A 23,418-nucleotide genomic window follows, 5' to 3' on the forward strand; every position below is an offset into this window, starting at 1 on the left:
AGAAAATATCCTATTCTTTCCCTTTTTCCTCCCATAATGGATAATTTTGGGCAGTGTTGATGCCTGATTTGTTCGGGAATTGAAACTTGACCATCTCAACAAAAAGTCGAGAAAAAAGGATAATTTTAATGTGTGTTAGGCATTAAAATTAATAGGAAACATACTTTAATGAAGAGGGAAGAATATTTATTTCAACTTTAATTATTTTTTTGTAGGTGCTTCCATAATGTTTAAGTTTAGGTTTGTTTTTACCATGGCTTCATACCATTCTCTGTCGACTTACAGTATTAATTTGCTTCGTCTTTATTAGGTATCTAAAGCTGCATCTTTGTTCTTTCACTCATCCATTCATTCATTTATTCCATATTTGTTGAGCATCTCTTATGTGCCAGGCAGCATTAAATTGCTTTACTAAATAATAATGCTATTGAATAAGGTAAAAGATGTGAAAATGTTTTGTAAATTGTAAAATGACATTCAAATGTAATTATTATCATTATCAAATTCTCAATTTTGTATGAAAATACTTTTAGTGTAACTGCTTTGTGTGAATTATAAATTGAATCTACTAAGAATTTTGTATGAAATTTTTTATAAGAATGGGAAAAATTAGATTACCCAGCAATGAATGTTTAACGCAATAGGTTTAAAAGAAAAATATACCAAATTTTCTTTCTTACAGCTCATTGGATAGAACACATTTCTAAAGAAGTTAGGACTGTAGGACTCTACCTTAGGAAGCAGATTACATGCCTGAAGTACAGCTCATCATTTGGCAGATTAGTGTTTTTAGTAACATGGAAGACTGAGTGGGAGAGTGTATTTGACTTGGTGCAAGAGTGTTGCCACTGTAGGAAAAGTAGATCAAAGAATATAGTTTACTGCTTGAGAGTCGATAGCATTGGTTCTGTACTAAAGACAGCGTTTATTTCTAGCTTATTGATCATAATCCTAGAGTAGTATACCTTTGAACGTCTTTTAAATTGTGTTCAAATAATGTATCATTTTAGCCAGAGGTGACCTGAGCAATTTTAAAGCTGAAAATTATGAATATGGGTGGAATTTGGTAACATTTTAAGATGCAAAATGGATAAAGCCATCTCTGTAGTACCTGGTTCACTGGCCCTATTGAAGATGATAAATTTTGTCCTGTTGATTTAATATACATTTAAAAAGTTTAAATGTTTAGGCACTGATAAACATCTTTATCTAAAAAACTAGTTTTTGGAAACAGTTTCTTTATAAAATAGAATTCATTGATTTTGGGTTGATCTGAATATTTCAATATATTGTTTTGTCCTGAAGAGGCAGTGCTAGTGGAAAGTGTGTACCTGTTTTTGTGGTCTTGATTCTCTTATAAAGTAGCTGTATGACATTGGGCAAGTCACTTATCTGTCTTGATTTCTGTTTCCTCAACTGTAAAATGAGCGTCCCTTCTAGCTTTAAGATTCTTTCAGTGAAATGTCCACTTAAAAAAAAAATAGAACCAATTTTGAAAATACTTTTGTTTTTCTAGTGTTTTATATAAGGGTATTATAATACAAATTATTTTAATAGGAAAATATTCTGTATATGTTTATTGGATGTGTATTATTTTTTGTTTATTACTAAGTGTTGGTCGCTGATCTCTTACCTTTCCAATCCCAAGGATATTAAGATACGAATTTTCATTTACCCAGAGTATACAATTTTATAGTCAGAAACCAAGAATGGCTTAATAGATGTGAGGCCTCTTGCTGTAAGTACTACCAAAGAGAAGGTCTAAGTGCAGTTCTTTTAAAGACATCATTTTGCACTAGTGTCCCTAATATTTAACTCCCTTTATACAGTTGACTCTTGACCAGTACTGGGGTGGGTTGCTTCCTTCATCCCAACCGCAGTGTCAGAAATCTGCCTACTGCTATCTCTGTCTCAAAAACAAAGGAATTGGTAAATGACTTATCCAAGGGCAGGAAGCTGAAACAGTGTGGATAAAATAAGGATTCAAACTTTAGTTCTTTTGATTCTACATATTGTGGTCTCTAATTGAACACAAACTTTTCCCCACACTTAGTTTAAAGATCTGTAAAATGAAAATGCAGGTACTGTATTTATTGAAAAAAAATCCATGTATAAATGGACCTGCACAGTTCAAACCCATGTTGTTCAAGGGTTAATTGTAATTATTTATGTTGTATAAAGAGTTAACCCTTTCAGTTATCTAGCTTCATATTAAGTAGCCAGTTGACCATGTTGAGTTCTTCAGGAAGTTACATAAATCAAATTAAAATGATGTTTTGATTCTTTACTGGAAGCTTTTTTGTTTTTGTTTTTGCCTGTTTTTAATGGTGAAATGGGTCTTGTCTTGAATTATGTGGCCATTTCCTATGGCTGTTTTTCACAGTGTGTTCCCCTGGATTTCAATACATGTTACTAAAGGAAAAAAAAAAGCCCTGTGTGTTCAAGTAAGTTTAGGATTTGCTGAGATAAATAAGGTTATACATTATATATTTTGTACCTTTAATATGGTAATAGTGTTGTTTCAAGAGAAAGACATGGTTTATAGAATTTCGCAAACTTACTTGACCAAATAATTTTTTTTTCTTTTTTTAACCCTCTTTTTCTTCTTATTTTTCTGGAATTTCTCTTCGTATTCTGTCAAACATATTTTGGGAGAATACACCGAGATTCTAATATTCCTTTTGACTCTGAATGATTTTGAGGACAGTCTTGCTCCAGCCTGTAGTTGCTGCCCTCAGCCCCATGGCACATGAGTGGGGTGGTCTTCTATTCAGCCACATAAACTTTGTCAGTCTTTTCTTAAGAGAATGGTAGTCTTAATTCCTGACTGCTAAATTATTAGGCTCTGTACTTAATTTGCATTGGAAAAAGAACTGTAATTCATTTCAATACTAGCTAGGAAGTCTAACCTTGAACTTATTCCTATGCACTATTTATTAAAACCATATTTGAGAAAATAGTATAGTTATATAGTCCATACATCCATTTTTCTGGTTATCTGAAATTTATGCCTGGGTTCCTGGGTCACGTTTTTTGGTTCCTTTCTGTGGAAATGCTTTAATTCAATTTTATCTTGGCACTTTCCTTTTTAGCTTGAGAGGGACAATAAGAAATAGCCAGTAAAGCTCATATGTATTGCTGTATATATGTGAGGATATTTTTGAGGGCTTTTGTTTATTACACTACAAGGTATCTTATGAAGACCTATGGGTTAAATTTCAGATTTTTGTCCTAGAACAATTGTTTCCTTCTGAACAACTTCTTTTTTTCTTTTTTAAAATATTTATGGATACTGTAAATATTGAAACTGATTGTATTTCCTTATTTGTATTGCTTCCTGAAAGCTTCAAGTTAAATTTGTGGTCCACCTTTCACAAATATGTACATTTTTACTCTGGCTTCTTTTTATCTTAAGTCAATAAGAATGCAGGCTCTGGAATCAGGTAGATTGGGTTCAGATCTTGGTGCCATCATTCATTAGCTGTGTTGAAATCAGGCAAGCCACTTAATCTCTGAGCCTCAGTTTTCCCATCTATGAAATGGAGTTAATTGTATAATAGATGTAAGCACCTGTAATAGTTCTTGACATGTCCTGAATACTCCATACTTTTTCCCACTTTCATATTCCCTTTGTTTCACTCCATCTACTTTAAAAAATAATTGATTTTATATGATTTATATTTTATTTATTGTAATCTACCTAAAATATTTCTTGGAACAAGGCAGAGTAAGCATAGATAAATGTTGGTTACTTAGCACATTGTTTTTTACATAAAATCCAGCAATTAAAAACATTCACAATTGCTTTGCCATACTATTTCTAAATTTACTGAGATTTTGAAACTAGACATACATGGAGATTTACTTTTAGTCCACCTCACTTTCATTCTCTTCCCTTTTCACCTCAAACACACATTACCAAGGAAATTTTCTGTATTATTTGTGTAGGTGTGACAGTGGTTTTCTTAACACATTTTTTTGTTGCAACCTTGTAGGTTAAAAGTTTCACTGTCCTTTGAAGTTCTGTCACGAGACCAGGGAAGTGCATTCATTATAAAACTACTTAATAAATAAGTTCCCCAGTTTGAAGAGCTAGACTTTTATGTGAGGTCAGGCCAGTTGAAGACATTTACAAAGAATTAGTTGTTTGTTATTGCTGTGTGAGTTGCAAGAATGGAAAAAAAAGAAATTCTTTCTTCAATACTTCCTTCCAGGCTGAGTCATCACTAGAGAGTGGGAAGGGCAGCAGCAGCAGAGAATCCAAACCCCAAAGCTGGTATCACAAAGTACCTTTTCTCCAAGTTGGGGGCTCAGAGGGGCGCCATCATGAGCGATGTTACCATTGTGAAAGAAGGTTGGGTTCAGAAGAGGGGTAAGTGTTCAACAAAACTGAAAATAATATGGTTGGTAAGTGTGCTAACACTAAGTGGTGTCCTGGAAGTTGATATTTTTTTCTGATGCTGTTAACAAAGTAAACTGTGACATACTGTGTCCACTAAGATAGAAATGATATTTAACATATGTGTTAGGAATTTTCTTGTTATTTAGGAATTCTTTGTAATTCTTGATTTTGATCATTTATAATCAAGAAGGTTTGGCTTTCTGGTATGTTGTGTGCATGGATGTTACAGAAAGTTCATGGTGTATTTTTCTGTATTGTCCACAGATTCTACAATCCAGAGAGGTGTCTTTAGAATGATTTAATATCTAGAAAAGTATCTAACTTGTATGCATTTAAAGACATGTAAATATATAAATAAAAGTATTCAATTATATTGAGCCAGTTTGGGCGGTGGCAGGGAAAGGGCTTAAAGTAGTAAAAAGGAAGGATTCACTCACAAACTCATGGATTCAGTAATCCCATAGTTAGATAAGTAAAGTCCTAAAGTAAAAGACCGTATGAGGAAAGGGATTGTGTGTGTGTGTGTGTGTGTGTGTGTGTGTGTGTCTATGTTTAATTTCATATTTTAATTTTTCATGATCTACTTTTATTATTCCTTGTTAATAAGAAATAATTATTATTTCTTAAAGTTATTTAAATACTTTAGATAAATAATTCAAATGCATTATTATTTTTTAATACTAAAGGAACTCTTCAATGTAAAGCTTAGTTTATGCTCCATGAGATCACCTGCTTATGTAGTCAGTGTGTTTATTAGAAATCTAGACTAGAGTTTAGATTAGTTGCTAGGCAACTACTGTTTATCCACATGGCCAAATTCAGTAGGATGAAGATGGCTACATTCTCAGAGCTTTTAAGTTCTCATATATCTATTTTCTGGTTAAAAGTTACCTCTTAATAATTTAGTGATTTTTAATATTCTTTGAAGTTCTGTAGTTAATACTTAGGCTAAAAAGCTGTTGTCAATAGTTAAATATGATTATGTGTTAATGAGTTTTTAAAAATCGGCCTTATTGGGCTTCCCTGGTGGCGCAGTGGTTGAGAGTCCGCCTGCCGATGCAGGGGACACAGGTTCGTGCCCTGGTCAGGAAAGATCCCACATGCTGCGGAGTGGCTGGGCCTGTGAGCCATGGCCGCTGAGCCTGCGCGTCCAGAGCCTGTGCTCCGCAACGGGAGAGGCCACAGCAGTGAGAGGCCCGTGTACCGCAAAAAAAAAAAAAAAAAATTGGCCTTATTGAGTTGTAATTTACGTACAATAAAATTCACCAATTTTAATCCACCAATTTTTACTTTGATGAATTTTGCTAAATTTATACACTAGTGCAACAAACCCTAAAATCATGATATAGAATATTTCTATCATCCCAGCAAGTTCCCTCATTCCCCTGCACAGTCAGTCCTCTTCCCTGAACTCTGGCAACCACTGATTTGCTGTTACTATAATTCTGCTTTTCTAGAATTTCATATAAGTAGGATCATACAATATGTAGTCCTTTGTGTCTGGTTACTTTCACATGGCATAATACTTTAAAGATCCATCTATGTTGTTGTATATATCATTAGTTTGTTCCTTTTTCTTGTTGAGTGGTATTCCACTATCTGGACATACCACAATTTACCTGTTTACCAGTTGGTGGACACTTGGGTTGTTTCTAGTTTTTGGCTGTTATGAATAAAGCTGCTGTGATCATTTGAGTGCACGTCTTTGTGTGATATGTTTTCATTTTTCTTGGGTATTAACCTAAGAATGAGATTACTGAGTCATATGGTAAGTGTATGTTTAACTCTATAAAAACTGCTAAACTGTTTTCCAAAGTGGCTATTCGTACTGTTGTTTAATTTTTCTCATGTTATTCTCATATTATACATTTGGAAAGCATTTTCACATTTCAGTGCTGTATAGAAGTTATTTAAAAAAATTTTTAACTTGTCCATTACATTTATATTATTTTTCCTATTTTGTTGGGGGGGGCTGGCAAATAACTTAAACCTTTTGGAGTTTTACTTTATTTATTTATTTATTTATTTGCGGTACGTGGGCCTCTCATTGTTGTGGCCTCTCCCGTTGCTGAGTACAGGCTCAGGACGCGCAGGCTCAGCAGCCATGGCTCACGGGCCCAGCTGCTCCGCGGCATGTAGGATCTTCCCGGACCGGGGCACGAACCCGTGTCCCCTGCATCGGCAGGCGGACTCTCAACTGCTGTGCCACCAGGGAAGCTCTATCCCAGTTTTATATATAATATGCTAAACATTATTTTTGATGAATCTTAAGTAATCTAGTATATCTTCATTGTGAAAAAATGAAGAATTTAAACTTTTAATGCCTATTCTTGCCCTTCTTCCTTTTATTGATATTTGTTTATTTTTTGGTGTTTGTGATTAAACTTCTAGCACTTGCACCGTTAATTCTAGAAAGTAGAATTGCCACTTTATAAGTTGAGGAAAATTAGTACCCCTCACAATCTTTCCCTTGAATTCCACATTCCCTTCCCATTTTATGTCAACTGTAACATTGATTTTATATTTTTAAGGTTTATAATAGTTATATTTGCTGATTCTAAAAAGCATTAATCCATATTATGATTATGTACATAATACTGCTAAACAGAGTAGTATGATGGGATCCATAGAGAATAGATGGATTTTTTTTTTTTTTTTGGCCGGACGCGGGCCTCTCACTGTTGTGGCCTCTAAAAAGCATTAATCCATATTATGATTATGTACATAATACTGCTAAACAGAGTAGTATGATGGGATCCATAGAGAATAGATGGATTTTTTTTTTTTTTTTTTTTTGCCGGACGCGGGCCTCTCACTGTTGTGGCCTCAGCCGCTCCGCGGCATGTGGTTCTTTCCGGACCAGGACACGAACCTGCGTCCCCTGCATTGGCAGGCGGACTCTCAACCACTGCGCCACCAGGGAAGCCCGGATTTTTTTTTTTTAACATCTTTATTAGAGTATAATTGCTTTACAATGGTGTGTCAGTTTCTGCTTTATAACAAAGTGAATCAGTTATACATATACATATGTCCCCATATCTCTTCCCTCTTGCATCTCCCTCCCTCCCACCCTGCCTATCCCACCCCTCTAGGTGGTCACAAAGCACCGAGCTGATATCTCTGTGCTATGCGGCTGCTTCCCAGTAGCTATCTATTTTACGTTTGGTAATGTATATATGTCCATGCCACTCTCTTACTTTGCCCCAGCTTACCCTTCCCCCTCCCCGTATCCTCAAGTCCATTCTCTAGTAGGTCTGCATCTTTATTCCCGTCTTGCCCCTAGGTTCTTCCGACCGTTTTCTTTTCTTTTTTTTTTTTTTGATTCCATATATATGTGTTAGCATACAGAATTTTTTCTCTTTCTGACTTACTTCACTCTGTATGACAGTCTCTAGGTCTGTCCACCTCACTACAAATAACTGTTTCGTTTCTTTTTATGGCTGAGTAATATTCTATTGTATACATGTGCCACATCTTCTTTATCCATTCATCTGTCGATGGACACTTACATTGCTTCCATATCCTGGCTATTGTAAATAGAGCTGCAGTGAACATTTTGGTACATGACTCTTTTTGAATTATGGTTTTCTCAGGGTATATGCCCAGTAGTGGGATTGCTGGGTCGTATGGTAGTTCTATTTTTAGTTTTTTAAGGCACCTCCATGCTGTTCTCCATAGTGGCTGTATCAATTTACATTCCCACCAACAGTGCAAGAGGGTTCCCTTTTCTCCACACCCTATCCAGCATTTATTGTTTGTAGATATTTTGATGATGGCTATTCTGACCGGTGTGAGATGGTATCTCATTGTAGTTTTGATTTGCATTTCTCTAATGATTAATGATGTTGAGCATTCTTTCATGTGTTTGTTGGCAATCTGTATATCTTCTTTGGAGAAATGTCTGTTTAGGTCTTCTGCCCATTTTTGGATTGAATAGATGGATTTTTATACTCTCTTGGTACTCAAGATCATCCCATACTTCAGTTTGGCTTCTAGTTTGGCATATAACTTATTTTTGAATTTTCTAATTACTACATTTTCCCCCTGTTGGTAGAAGAGGGTGTCCCTTCTTCATCATATCACTTGGTTATCTAGCTTTTTAATCATACTGTTTGTTGAAGTTCTAATATGAACTGACTTTTTTCTGAGTATAATGCTTAGCTAATATCATTATTTAATTGCACTTTTGGAAAAGTGTTTTCTTAGCTCTCATGTCTTTTTTCTTTTTGTTTTGGATTTATTTTGTAGTTTTCTGGAGTACTTCCTGAAGTACCGTTTTCAGAAGGAATGTGTTTGGGTGCTTGTCAACACCATTTTTGAAGTGTCCTTTTCACTTTTGCACCTGATACATGCCCTTGGCTGGGTATAGAGTTCAAGTTTAAAATTATTTTCCTTCAACATTCTGAAGGTTGTGTTTCATTGCCTTTTAGTAACCAGTTTTACTGATAAGAGGTTTGATGCTAATATGGATAGTATTTTTGTAGGTAGCCTGTTTTTGTTTTCTGGAAGCTTTTTGTGTTGATGCCTCTTTATCCTTGGTGTTATGAAATTTAAGGAGGATGGGTTATAGTCCTTTTTAATTTATCCTATAAAGCATTTGGTGGATCCTTTGAAAATGTGGGCTGTTCTTCAGTTCTGAGCAATCTTCTGTATTTCTTCCATTATTTTTTCCCTTCTATGTTCTCTATATTCTTTCATGTTTTTTTCCTAGAGCTTCTATACCAATACTCTGGTTTGAAGTTTTTCTTTTTTTTTATCTTTGTTTTTTCTCTTTGTTCTGAGAGATTTCCTTGACTCTCTTGCCCTTTATTGAATTACTTATCTCAGCTTTTACTTTATATTTCTGGGAATTCCATCTAGTTCATAGTCACCAGCTCTTATTTTACATATATAATATAATCTGTAATCTTACGACACTAAAAACATTTTAAGTTTTTTCTCCTCATTGAATAATTCTTCCAGTTTGTTTATTTTGGTTCTTTTTTTGGTAGTGGTTGTTTTCTTCAGGCGTCTGGTGATCCCTTTTAGTCTGTGTATATTTCTGAATGAAAGACTGGGGTTACAGATAGTGTCCTCTATTTTTACAATTTATGTATTTTCCCTATACTTTGATAAGTTAGATTTCACTGAGTGAGGATTTGTGATGCTATTGTTTAACTGTACTCTTGAAAGGATTAGTTGAAACAGTTGGACATTTTTTTTTTCTTCCACTCTTAATTTATCCCTTTAGAGATTTTCAGTATTATTTTAATAATAATTTTATGTTTTAGTCAAGCAAATTTCATTATATAGTCTGTTGTTGTTTGCTTATATTTCGGTTCAAAGAATTTCTTCTGAAAGGTTATTAATTATTATTTGCTCCTTGCTTATTACCCTGGGTAGATTATTATCACCTGAACTTTGGTATAGTCATTTGAAAATGAATATATCTGCCTCCTTTACCTCACAGTGTGATTGTAAGCATTGCGAGATAATGTATGTAGAGGAGTGGTTTTAAACTATTAAACTATAAATAAAATAAATAAATATAGAAAAATTTATAGTTCTTACTTTGACTATCAGTCCTTTTTCTCAAACCTGTATTTATGAATCAGTTCTTAGCTCCTATCCAGGTATAATCTCATTTTATTTGTAATTTTAGTGTTAATAAGTTGCTCTTCAGTAAATATCTTCCTAGAAAAGGAAGAAAAAACTTAAAGATAATTACTGATATTATGTAGGATAAATGCTTTCCTAACTTCCGTTATTAGTGGTAGATCAGTAGTGAAACCTTTTTTCCTGTACTTATCTGGAGCAATTGCAAAATGGTGAGTATTAATTGAGATAACACATTAACATAGTATTGTTGGTATAAGAAATGACAATAAAAGAAACGTCAGTTGCAAACTGGAGTATTATCTGCATTTTCCTTCTTACTGGTCCTAGGAGAGCACCTCACAGTTTGACTGCACATCAGGATAAGAGGCATCTGCATGTATATTAGACACTTCTTAATTTACCTTCTTCAAAGACCAGCCTGTAGGCATACTCTAGGTAACTCAGTCTTTAAACTAGATGTCAAAAGTTTTGCTTTCTTAGTTTCCATTACAGCTTAGTAGTAATATTTGCTCTTAAGAAAGTTATTGTATTAATAAAATGGGAAATTTAACCTGCTTAAATGGTTTAAATTATAGAAATAAGTATATTGTAATAATATTATATAAGGGTTTATTGTAATTCATAAAATTTTGTTTGGTTAATAGTACTGTTTCTTAAAAACCTAAGTAGTCTTTTATTAATGTGGAGAGCCAGTTCCTTTGATAACAAGTTAAAATTTGTAATGTATTTCTAGTCAACTCATCATCTTGATGTTTTGAAATTGGTACAAATCTAAGAGGTAGTTTTATCATTAAAACATTTTGATTGATGAAAATGCATGATATATTAATTGCTTACACTTTTTGTTGTATTTAACAAATCTAACTTTCATGTTGTGTTTTTTGTGTGTAACCACCTTGTGCTTTTAAAGAACTTTTTCCCTAGTTTGCCTTGTACTTATAGTTTCCAATTCAGGGATATCCATAAACTGTATCTATTGAATGACATTTGTCTTATATCCTATGAAATGGTTTGATTAGATGAACTAGAATGTTAGTATTTGTTGATTCTAAGCTAAAACTTTATATGTTTATGAGTTTTCTCACAAAACAGCTTAATCCCCACTGTGCAAAATATACCTCAGTAACGAAGAATGTAAGCTTGGTTATGTTTTTAACACGTGTTGTGATCTAGTCAATTGTAAGTTGTTACAGAAAACAAAGTGTGCATTTTTGGGGGTGCTTATCTAAGTCCAAGGGTCTTTCCTTCTCTTTTCATTTGTATGTACTTGTGTACATTTTGTTCATGTTTTATTCACAAAGTGACTTTTGAAATAAATTATAAAGTGATTAAGGAGAGAGAAAATGACAGTATGATTTCCTGTTTACTACTCAGCAGCAAGCGTTTTCCATAGAGAGTAAAAAGCAGTGGTAGTGGTGGTAGTGACTGTATAAACCACATGGTAGATTAGAGAAGCTCGCTTTGACTATTGATGTTATAAATGGAGAAGAAACATGGAAAAATTAAATGTATTTTCTAATAGCATTGAAACTTGGAGATTTAATGTATTTGCTGTAATGTGAAATTTGTTTTTCCTATTGTTTCAATATATTTGTTTTGAAAATTTTAAGTAAACCAAATGGAGAGAACCATCAAATAGCTTTCATATGCATTCTAGGGTTATATAATTATAAAATTGCCATTATACACCTTACTAATCAACAGTTGAGTCAGTGTATTGATTTTATATCCTACAGTCTCATTAACTTCACTTGTTAATGTTAGTTACTCTAAATATTTTGTGATGATCCTCATCTGCAAAGAGCCACAGTTCTGTTTCTTCCTTTCCAGTCTTTATGCCTTTAATTAACTTTTCTGGTCTTACTTCACTGGTTAGGACCTCTAGTATAATGTTGAGTATAATTTGTGAGAGTGGACATTTTTGCCTTATTTCTCATCTTATTGGGAAAGCATTTATTTTACCACTAAGTATCATGTAGGATTTCATTGTTGCCCTTTATTGGGTTGAGAAAGTTCCCTACTATTCCCTAGTTTGCTGAGAGTTTTTATCATGAGTGGGTATTCAGCTTTTTCAGGAGATTTTCTGGCATCTATTGAAATTACCATTTAATTTTTCCCATTATTCTTTTAATATGTTAATATAGTATACTACTTTCATTGCTGGAATAAATCCCATTTGGTCATGATGATCTTTAATATATTGCCAGTTTATTTTATTTTATTTTATTTTTATTTTTGGCTGCGTTGGGTCTTTGTTGCTGCGTGCAGGCTTTCTCTAGTTGTGGTGAGCGGGGGCTACTCTTGGTTGCGGTGCTAGGGCTTCTCATTGTGGTGGCTTCTCTTGGTGCAAGCATGGGCTCTAGGCACCCGGGCATCAATAGTTGTGGCACGCGGGCTCAGTAGTTGGGGGACATGGGCTTAGTTGCTCTGCGGCATGTTGGATCTTCCTGGACCAGGGATCAAACCCGTGTCGCCTGCATTGGCAGGTGGATTTCTAACCACTGCGCCACCAGGGAAGTCCCATGTTGCCAGTTTCGATTCACTAATACTTTGTTAAGGATCCTTTTTTACATTTATCAGAATATTGATTGATAATTTTCATTTCAGGTTTTGCATAAGTTATGGTAGACTCATAAGATAGGTTGAGAATTCCCTCAAATTTTGAAGGAATTTGCAGAAGATGGGTTTTATTTCTTCCTTATATGTTTGATAAAATGCAATCAGTGAAGCCATCTGGGTTGGAGCATTTTTGTGAGTTTTTTAATAATACATTCAATTTATTTAATAGATATAGGACTATTCAGATTTTGTTTCATCTTGTGTCAGTTTGAGTAAATTGTGTATTGTGAGGAATTTGTCCATTTCATCTAGTGTTGTTCTGTTGTCTGCTAATTCTGACATTAGGATTTTCTTGGAGTTGGTTTCTGTTGATTGTTTTTTTTCTTTGCCTATGATTACATTTTCTTGTTACTTCACATGTCTGGTAATTTTCAGCTGTATACAGTTCGTTGTGGATCTCTTATTTCCTACTGAACACCACTGCTTTATGTTCTAATTGGTACTTAACTTGATTCTATTCAGTCTCTACAGTTCATTTCTCCTGTTGTGAAAAGCAGTTGAAATCTCTGCTTTTTTCCTCCCACTTTTTGCTTTATGCTTTCAGGCTCATTGGAGTTTTTCCTATGCATTGGAGTTTTTCCTATACATGCAGTATTTATCTAGAATTCGGGCAGAGTTTATGTGCAGGTTTGGGGGCTCCTCTGTGTCTCCCTCTCTCGTGGGCTATCCTTTCTACTTTCTAGCCATGAAAAGTTTTTGGCAGTTCTGAACTCCATCATCTGACTCCTTAAGCCAGCAAGACTATGATTTTTTTGTCTAAGTTTTTATCCACACTAATCTCAAGGAATGGAGGAGCCCCTCAAGCAAAAAGCCATATAAAAATGCAAATCTCATCCAGTGCAGTTCCCTTCTTTCAGGGGCCAACTTCCCCCCAGTTTCTGCTTGCTTTTGGTGCTTTCCACTGCCTTCAAATAGTTTTTTTTTAGTATTTTGTACAGAATTATAATTTTATGTATGGGAAAGTTAGCCTAATACAAGTCTCCCTACAATCACTGGAAGTGGAACTCTGCTAGGCATATGTTTTAATGTATAGATCTAAAATTGTTCAAGCTTTATAAGTCACTTAGTTTTGTTATTTGTTAATTTAATTACTTATAACAGATTAAGAGGAGTAGAAGTTTCATCTGCCTTTGTGGTTGAGGAAACAATGGTTTAAACCAGGTGAGCTCCAGTCACCTGTAAACATAGCTAAACCTTTTTTCCAAGTAAATTTATAGAACTTTAAGCTAGAGGAGACTTTGGAAGTTGTCTAGTATTATACTCATTTGTCGTACAGATTAGAAAACAGGTCATTTTTTGAGTCAGGGACAGAGCCAGGACCAGTAGCGGAATTTCTTTATTGCCAATTTTATGATACTTCATATTTTGTTTCTTTCTTGTCACTCAAGAATATACTGGAGTTCTTTTAAAAAATCTATTATTAGTACCTGGTGAGGGGGTAAGAACTGTTGGACAGGAGAGTTTAAAACTCTCTAAGAACGGAAAAGGGGAGTATCTTCCATCTGGTGGAAACTTCATGTGCCATTGGGGAGTGCAGGGAAGCTATACCTCTTGAACTTGTTGTGTTAACTCACTTGGAGAAGCTACCTCCATAGCTTCTGTATCCTTTGACATGGAGAAACTTTCTTTAAATATTGGCATTCTGTTCGCATTGTCTTACTGATGTTATAACCATGCACCTACCACTGTATTTTCTTATAGGTATGTTTTTACTTATGCCAGTTTTTCTGCTTGGCATTTTTTTTTTTTCCCCTTCTGTCTTTGTTGGTGAAAGTCTTTCATGACCCTCAAAGCCAAGTTTTAGTATCACCTCCTTGGTATTTTCCCACATCACAGTCTTACAAAGTTAGAATGAATTCTCTTGTCTCTAATATTACATCACTTTCATGCCTTTGCTTCCTTGAGGCTTTATATTGACTAGTTATTACATAGACCCATTATTTTACGTTCTCCATTATAAACTCCCTGAGGGCAGGAAACTTGTCCAGTATAACTATATTTCTTTCCCATATAGGGTCTACCAGTGCCTTGAACATAGTAGGCTCTTAATCTATTTTTGACGAATGAATAAGGAAGAGGAAGAAGACAATTCTAGACGTTCAAATAGCAGTATGTCACAGATTTCAGGGCAAGGAACTCAATTTGGGACAGCTGAAGCAAGGCAGGGCATATAGAATAGATCATCACAGTTGTGAAAGCAGCCTGTACCTAGGATAGAGTTTTGGGATTCCAGATCAGGTCATACATCTGGTGTGTTTTTGTGTGTAGGAACTAATGGGGTAGGAATTAGTAGAACTGACTAAATGGTTATTCCTGGCAGAGGTGGCTGGGCAGAACCCTCTTAGTCCCAGAATAGGTGAGTATATAAGTTATCTAAACCAGGTAAGTGGGACACTGTAGTGAAAATACAGTAGTGGTCATAGTTCTGGAAGGTTTATCCATATTTTAAGGGTAATTTTTGCTTTACTCTTAGAACTGAGAAGTGCTTCTGAGTTCATGAAACTTAACTTTCCAAGCTTATAAGAAGAATCTTTTCTGATGGGTTTCTGATGGATCATTTATTGTAACTAAAATCTAACTGTATAAGGCATGACTGTTTCATTATTTAACAGCTCTGAGCACTAGTGGTCTTTGTTTTGCCTTCCTGAGCAGTATAAAACAAGTTCTGTTTTCCATGTGATAGGCCTTCAGATATTTCAAGGTCACTGTGATGTCTTCCCTAAAATCTTCTTTTTAAGCAAAGTGTTCTCTTTTCTTTAATTCGTTTATTGTATGACATGGTTTCTAGCTCTCTCATACGTAATCTTGTCCTACTATGGAAATATCTCAGTTTGTCTTAGAATGTGGTGCCCAGACGTGAACGTAACAATGTATTTATTATACTTCCCCATCACTAGTTTGTAAAAGTTTGTGCTTTCTCATACCATAGCCATCACTGGGTGTTATTCTTTTTTTTTTGTTTGTTTGGTTTTTTGTTTGTTTTTTTTAGTTTTTATTGGAGTATAGTTGATTTACAGTGTTGTGTTAATTTCTGCTGTACAGCAGGGTGAATCAGTTATACATATACATATATCCACTCTCTTTTACATTCTTTTCCCATATAGGTCATTACAGAGTATAGAGAAGAGTTCCCTGTGCTATACAGTAGGTTCTTATTAGTCATCTGTTTTATATATAGTAGTGTGTATATGTCAATCCCAGTCTCCCAATTTATCTCTCCTTCCCCCTGCTTCCCCCCGTTTTTAGTTTTTGCCATTATATTGCGATTTTATTTTACATTTCTTTGTTACTGAGGCTTAACTTTATTGTTACTGCTTTTAGCCATTGCTTTCCTCAAATAAATTGCTTGTTCTTATCCTTAGTCAGTTTTTGTATTGAAGCCTATGTCTTTAGTCAAGTTCATAAATTGTATATGTTCTTATTTATTTGTAAGAACTTTTTATATATTCCGGATACTGTTATTTTATTGATTGTTTTGTCACTGTTGCAAATATTGATATTTTCCTGATTTGTTTATGCCTTTTAACTTTAGTTTTGTCTTGGCAAAGGTTTTTAAGTGTTACATATTCTGCTGTATCAAACTTCTCTTCCAAGGAGGCCATTGACGTCATACTTAGAAACTTTTGCCCTGTTTTCTTTGAGCATCATTACGATTCTAAAAATTTGTGTTATGGAAGTCATATATGAGTTCTTTTTATAAAAGACCAAAGCAGCAAATAAATAGAGTACCATATAATTCCTCCACTATTATTTTCCTTCTCAGAAATATTAGTGTCAAGTGTGTTGTGCCAGTATAAAGTCAAATTTTCCCTCAAATATTTGAGAACCAGAAAGATGCATGCCAACTGTAAGTAGTATTTGTCTCTTGCCCAGAGATTGGGATTCAAGAAAATTGGGCAGGGCACAGGAATAGGAATAATTGAAGAAATGAGATTTCTGTGCTCTATTCTGTATAAACATTTGGATCTTTCTGTTTTGTCTCATTTTCCATAAATGGCATCATAATCACTTAACAATATGTCTTAGAGATTTGTCTATGCTGTTGCAACATGGTAATTCAGAAAAGAATGACTACTTTGATAGAACTTGCTTCTAGTGAACCTATTCTTATTTCTCATCCATCTGTTTTTCTCATTTTTAAGAACTCATACTGTCAGTTTAGTCCAGTGGTTAAGAGAATGGAACTTCAAGTCTTGGCTTTGCCTTTTACTACTGACTGGGGGCAAAATACTCAGTCTTAATATGCCTTAAATTTCTCATCTGTAAGATGGAGATGATAATAATGTCTGTTTTATATGGTTGTAAGACCATATAAAAGATCATAATGTTTGATTAGCTTTTATCACAGTACATGGGATATACTAAATAGTTAATAAACAGTATCTGCTATTGCTACTTAATATGTTATAGGATATTGCTAACTTTGACATCAAGTTTACTAATATTTAATATTTAGGCTCATCTATTGTTTTCTCCTATAAAAACACTTAAGGATCCTTGCCCGTACAGGTTTTTATTTTGTTTTGTTTTTAATACCCTTCTGATGCTCTGTATTTCTCAAAGATTATTGATGCTAACTGGAACTCAAAGTGATAACTTACTATCTTCTCAGCACCTCTGGACATCAGTGTTTGCATTATGATGGCTCTCTTGTGAGAAGACAAGTGTAAAAGAGGAGTTAGTATTCCTTTTCTGTTGTCTGGCCTGAATGTTGTGCTCTCTTCCTCAGTCTTCATCTTTTATCATTTTAAAAGTTATGTGTGTCTTTAACAATTTTTAAAAATTAGTTTGTTTTCCTGTATTTGCTCTCTATTATGAAACTACTATCTTTTCCAACACTTTTTCTTAAATTAAATGAATTAGTGCTACAGCAACAAGTATGTATATTTTTTTCTTCCTCACTCAGGATTGGGTAAGGCCAAATGATAGTTGCATTTTAATCCTGTGGTTGACTAAAAATGTTTGCCATGTAAGAACACTAATTTCCTTATCTTCCACATTTGCATACTAAGACATTCTATCTAAAATTCATGTGTCAAGGAATAGAGGCTTAAGTATATTTTTTAATGTTATCAACCAGTAGAAAAACTAAAAATGAAAATAAAAGTAGTAAAAATTGGGAAGAAAGGTGAAGGGGAACAATTTTTCACCTTCATAGTGGGAAGTCAGTTGATACGGTCACAGGTGATAAGAAAAAGAGCTATAATGCCAGAAATATTAAAAGTGGCTATTTTTGACAAGTGGAATGGTGAGGGTGTGGGGGGGTTGTGTGTGAATGGTGGAAGAGACAGTTTATTTTTAAGTCTTATGTTCTTTCATCTGTTACTGAATTATTGTTACTTTGTGCATGTATTAGTTAATAGTAATAATAAACTGTATCCTGCATGATACCAGTTTATGAAAATAAAAAGCATAGTTCTGTATATTGATATAAGTGTAAAAATTGATTGGAAGGAAATATACCAAAATATTAAAAGTGGTTATCTCTGGGTAGTGGGTTGTTTTCTTCATTATATTTTTCTGTATTTTGTAAAATTTCTGAAGTTGAATGTGTAACTTTTATAATCAGAAAAGTATTATTAAGGGAAAATATATAGGATTGTCATACATTTGGCATCAGTATGACTATTGTTTATTTACACAAGTGCTATAACTTTTTTTTACTTAAAGGAATTAGAGAACCATATTCTCTATATGTTTTAAATGTATTAGTAAGGCAAGCATTCTGCTAAAAATAACTGAATAAGGAGGTAGCCAGCAGTAACAAAGGCAGGTTTATTTATTTTACCTAAAAAGGGTAAAGGTGGGCAGTAGCTGGTTGTTTATCAGAAAAGGATAAAATCACCAAAGATTCAAGCTCTCTCTGCTTCTTTACCTTTAGTTTGTTGGCTGTTCATTCCTGCAGTTGTTGCTTCAAGGTTTCAAGATGGCTTTCAGTCTGTAGTGGGAGGTGGCCAGGGTAAAAGGTATTGGGAATTGATACTGCATTAGCGAACCAACAGTGTGTGCCACAAAAAGTATTGAGATACATATATATAATTATAATGTTTGTACTTCAGTTCTTAGATTTCTAGCAGAGACAATTTCCAACCTTTATAGAGGTCAGATTGAAAATTTGGCACACAGCATCCTCTAAAATTTACCCCTGTGGAGATTATTCTAAAATATAGCGATTTTTTCTGTTCGTTAGGAGTATTAGACTTGTGCCTCCTTCTGAAAATAAGGGTAGTTTGGGCTTCCCTGGTGGCGCAGTGGTTGAGAGTCTGCCTGCCGATGCAGGGGACACGGGTTCGTGCCCCGGTCTGGGAAGATCCCACGTGCTGCGCGGCGCACGGAGCGGCTGGACCCGTGAGCCATGGCCGCTGAGCCTGCGTGTCCGGAGCCTGTGCTCCGCAATGGGAGAGGCCACAACAGTGACAGGCCCGCGTACCGCAAAAAAAAAAAAAAAAAAAAAAAAAAAAAGGTAGTTTGGTATTCTGAGTTGATAGAGAATTAGGAAGTATGTTTGTAAAATGATCCTCAATTTGACTTGATTCTCCTTGCAGAATCCAAATTTCAGTTTCTAGCCAGTTTTCTGAGGATTGTGAGTTTTTAGTGTATCAAATCAATTATATAAAGGTTTTCCTTTTTGTTTTTAAGTCAGTATGCAATGAAATCGGTAGTCACAGGTTTTATAGCTGATGATTCCAACTCTACCAACCCAAAAAGACTCAAATTACATCGTTCAAAGTGTTAGGTTTTATATTTACTTGGATTTTATATTTACTTGGATTTTTTCATCCATATATTTTAATGAGTACTACCCCTTATTTTCTTATTCCTCTGTCACTGACTTCTTTAAAAAATTTTTTTAATGCAAATTTATATAGCTTTCAGGGTGATATTTATATGGCTTTCAGCATTAAAATGGTGCTGAATAAAAATACATTACTATCAAATTAGACTTGTTTGTAGAAGTTTAGGTCTTAATAGTTGTGTTTATCAATGAATTGATAAACTTCTTTTTTGTTAATTTTTCTTACCAGTTACCCAGAGATACTTATTTAGCCCCAAGCAATTTTATCTTAGTCTAAAAAGGTGTTACCACTTTATGCTTCTGAAGAGTGAAAAATTGTTCCTGTAAAATAAGTGAGCATATTTATTTCTAGTACTTGGATAAACTCATTTCTTTAATCAAATTAGAGAAGTATGTACTGGAGACTGGGGAGGATATGGAGATGCAGGTCACCTGCCTTCATAGAGTCTAGAGTCTAAGTGGGGGAAGAGACTCTTTAAGATGAGTTAATTTCCTCATCTGTATTATGGGGATAATAATAGTTCTTACCTTATGAAGATTATTGTGAGGATTGAGTTAAATCATGTGAAAGGCTTTGAATTACGCCAGGCACATAGTATGTGCTTCATAAATGTTAGCTGTTTTTACTATTATTATTAAAAAAGAGATTTGTACAAAGTGCTTTGGGGGCACAGACTAGGCAGGGATTGACTCCCTGGAAAAGAGAGGGGAGTGATAAAATTTTTACCTGCCTTCAATTCTGCTTCATAGTTACCTTGTTTATCTTTGCTATTGAATGCCTACTGCATAGTAAGTCCTCAAAGGAAGGAATCAGAGAAGTTACACAAGTGAAATTTTCTTAAAACATCTTAAAGTAGATGCCAGTAAAATTGGAAGATGTAGCATTAAAATTTATCTCAGTCTTCTATGCCTGACTTAATCCTAGGATAGAATTTAGAATATTTTTTCAAATAAGTAAATAACAGAGGATAATTTAAGGAATAGAAAAGCTATTATTTTTAAACAGGCTTTTGAAACAAGCTGGGTTTTCAAATAGTTTAAGATGATACTTTCTAACAAGGACTTGGGGTGCAAGTATCTTGCACTTCAGACTAGACACATAGCTATATATTTTGACAGAAGTACTGTGTCGTTTTAGAGCAGTATAGCTACATTGGTTGTCTGCCGCTATATAACAGATTACCCAACACTTAGTGGTTTAAAACAATGATTTATTATTTTTCATGATTCTGTGGTTTGACTCAGTGGTTATTCTGGTGATCTCAATTGGGGTCACTCAGTTGGCTGCATTTAGAGGGTAACTAGGCAGAACTGGGAGATCCCAGAAGGCTTTGCTCCCATATTTGGGTCCTTGGTGCTGAATGTTGACTGGGAGTAAATTGGTTCTCCTTCCTGTTGCCTTTCTTCAGCAGGACAGCCTGAACTTCAGAGCATTTGGCTGGCTTCTGAGAATGCAAACTACCAGCCCTACTAAAGGCTAGAACCAGAGCTGGCACAGCATTTGTTCTAGTACATTTTATTGGTCAGACAAGTCACAAGGCCAGCCTAGATTCAAGAGGAGGAGAAACAGAGTCCATCTCCTGATGAAAAGAGTGGCAAAGAATTTGTGGCCCCTTAATCTACAGTAGTAGCATGGTGCATTATTTTTGATTGGCTCTTTGCATTCTACCTTCCATGATTTATCCCTTATGTTTCTTCCTTTATGATTTACCTTTTTATTTTTTCTTTCGTCCTCAGTGAATTTTTGTAGTTTGTCTTCTGTTTCACTGATTTAAATTTCTGTTCTTTTGGTACAGTGTGGATTTTAGTTCAGCCTTTGTTTTTACTTTGCCTGTATGCATTTCTTTTCTAGTTTTCTTTTAATATATGCTACATTTTAACCTTCTCCCTTTTCTTTGTGCCTTTTATCTTTAATTTTATGGAATCTAAATCTTCATTCACAACATAAATCATAGGTGTGGTAGCTGGGCTAGAGTCATGTCAGAAACACTGGGGTGGTGTCTACCAGGTTTTGTTATTGACAGTAGGACCCTGAATCTTTGGTTTAGGAATCTAGTGGAAGATGACTAGATAGCCCCTTTTGACGGAGACAACCCTTCAGCTTTTGATAATCACTACTGAGGTTTTTTTTTTGCGGTATGCGGGCCTCTCACTGTTGTGGCCTCTCCCGCTGCGGAGCACAGGCTCCGGACGTGCAGGCTCAGCGGCCATGGCTTACGGGCCCAGCTGCTCCGTGGCATGCGGGATCCCCCAGACCGGGGCACGAACCCGCGTCCCCTGCATCGGCAGGCGGACTTCCAACCACTGTGCCACCAGGGAAGCCCCAATCACTACTGAGTTTTTACATGTTGTAAAAATGGTTTCAGCTGGTTACCCATAAAATTGTAGTGAAATTATAAATTGCTTAAATTTTGTGATTTAAAACACATAAGATAAATGCTAGTTTAGAAAGCATTTCAACCTGTGCATAACTTAAGTAAACTCAAGTAAAGCCTTTTGATGACTGCAGCTGTGGTAAACATGCTGCCTGCAATCTCAGGAGAGATCCTGGTCCAGAACCACCTGACTATGCCCCTCCTGTCCCATTGAAACTGTGCAGAAGTTTACTGTATTTGAAACGTTAACTTTTGGGGTAGTTATATAGAAATTGTACAGATTTTGGTATCAAAAGTGGTTTTATTTTGCCATAACAACAACCTGAAATGGAGGCCTGTCTTTAGAACTCAGTGGTGGACACAGTCTAGAAAGATTTTGAGGCATTAGTGAAAGCCTGAAAAGCCTTGAATAGATTGTTAGTGGAAGTTTGAGGCCTTTGAGAAAACTGTGGGTAAGAGCTTAAAGAAAAGTAAGAAAAATGTTATCAGCAGTTTGAGGAAGGAGATTCTTGTTCTGTAGTGGCAGAAAGTTTAGGAACTCTGTCACCGGCTATAAAATGAGAAGCAGGAAAATGTACACAATGAACTAGGTGATCTAGCTAAGGGAATTTTGTAAGCAGAATGGTTTCTTCTTGCTGCTTATATATAAAATGTAAAAGGAGAGGCACCAATCAAAGGAAGTACTGTTAAACAAAAAGGAGCGTGGAACTGCTGAGTTTGAAAATTCCTAGCTTCTTCATTTGACCAGTGTTGCTAAAATTAAGGAGTAGATTCTGGGAAACAGCAAATCTAAGACACTCTCAGGAAAACATGTTCTACAAATGAAGCTGAGGATGTGACTTTAAAATCCTTCAAAACCTCAGAAAGATCCAAGTTGTTGTCTCAAAGACCTCTTGAGTCAAACAGTAGGGGTTCTAAGAGCATTTAGAGAGTTGTCCCTCAGCAATCTCATCAGAGGCCTACCATATAGAAGGAAGGGCTTATCTTGAAGAGATTTATGGATATGGCCTTTGTCTCACAATGGAGTAAACTGTGATAAGATTCTCAGGAGATCCACAAAGTTTCTTCTCTCCTCTCTTCCTCCCTTTCCCCTCGTATTCTTTCTTTTAATGAGAGTGAATTGGCCAAAACACTGTCAGCTTGCACTGGACTTGGACAAAGACAGTACAAACAAAAAGCAGCCTTTGGATCCCTGAACCTCTGCAGGCGGGAAGCATGTTGAGAAAACTGCACAGCTGCAAACATGGGCTATCCTTTATGGAAAAGAAAGGATGACTTGGAAAGCAGAACCAAGAGCCTAGAGGACAGAAACAGGCCTTAAATTCTGATCCGGGATTGGCTGTACTGTGCTGGATTTCAGAATTGCTATGAGCCAGTGACTCCCATCCACCTCCTGCTTTCTCTCTTTTGAGCAGCAGTACTGTAGTAGTTTCCCTGTGCCTTTTGTGCCTTTGGTCCTGAGTTCCTGACCCACAGAAACTGTGAGATGATAAAGGCTTATTGTTATTTTAAAGCTCTAAATTTTGTGGTAATCTGTTATGCAGTGATAGATAACTAATGCTGTGACAAGTTGAAATATGGCAGGCTGAGAACAGAACCCTGCAGACATTTCAGCCCTGGAAGTGGGG

At 35.3% G+C, this 23,418-nt stretch overlaps 1 protein-coding gene across 1 annotated transcript in view; it reads left to right on the forward strand.

The window, feature by feature from the left end:
- The first annotated feature begins 4,214 nt into the window (after positions 1 to 4,214).
- AKT3 (AKT serine/threonine kinase 3) overlaps positions 4,215 to 23,418 on the forward strand; it is a 384,719-nt gene continuing 365,515 nt past the window's right edge. The window contains exons 1-2 of the mRNA XM_073801464.1: positions 4,215 to 4,372; positions 10,328 to 10,435. Coding sequence (XP_073657565.1) covers positions 10,375 to 10,435 — 61 coding nt within the window. The 5' untranslated portion in view covers positions 4,215 to 4,372; positions 10,328 to 10,374. The remainder of the gene's footprint in view (positions 4,373 to 10,327; positions 10,436 to 23,418) is intronic.

The sequence above is a fragment of the Tursiops truncatus genome, chromosome 1 (genome assembly GCF_011762595.2).
Source record: "Tursiops truncatus isolate mTurTru1 chromosome 1, mTurTru1.mat.Y, whole genome shotgun sequence".
In the NCBI taxonomy this organism is placed as follows: domain Eukaryota; kingdom Metazoa; phylum Chordata; class Mammalia; order Artiodactyla; family Delphinidae; genus Tursiops; species Tursiops truncatus.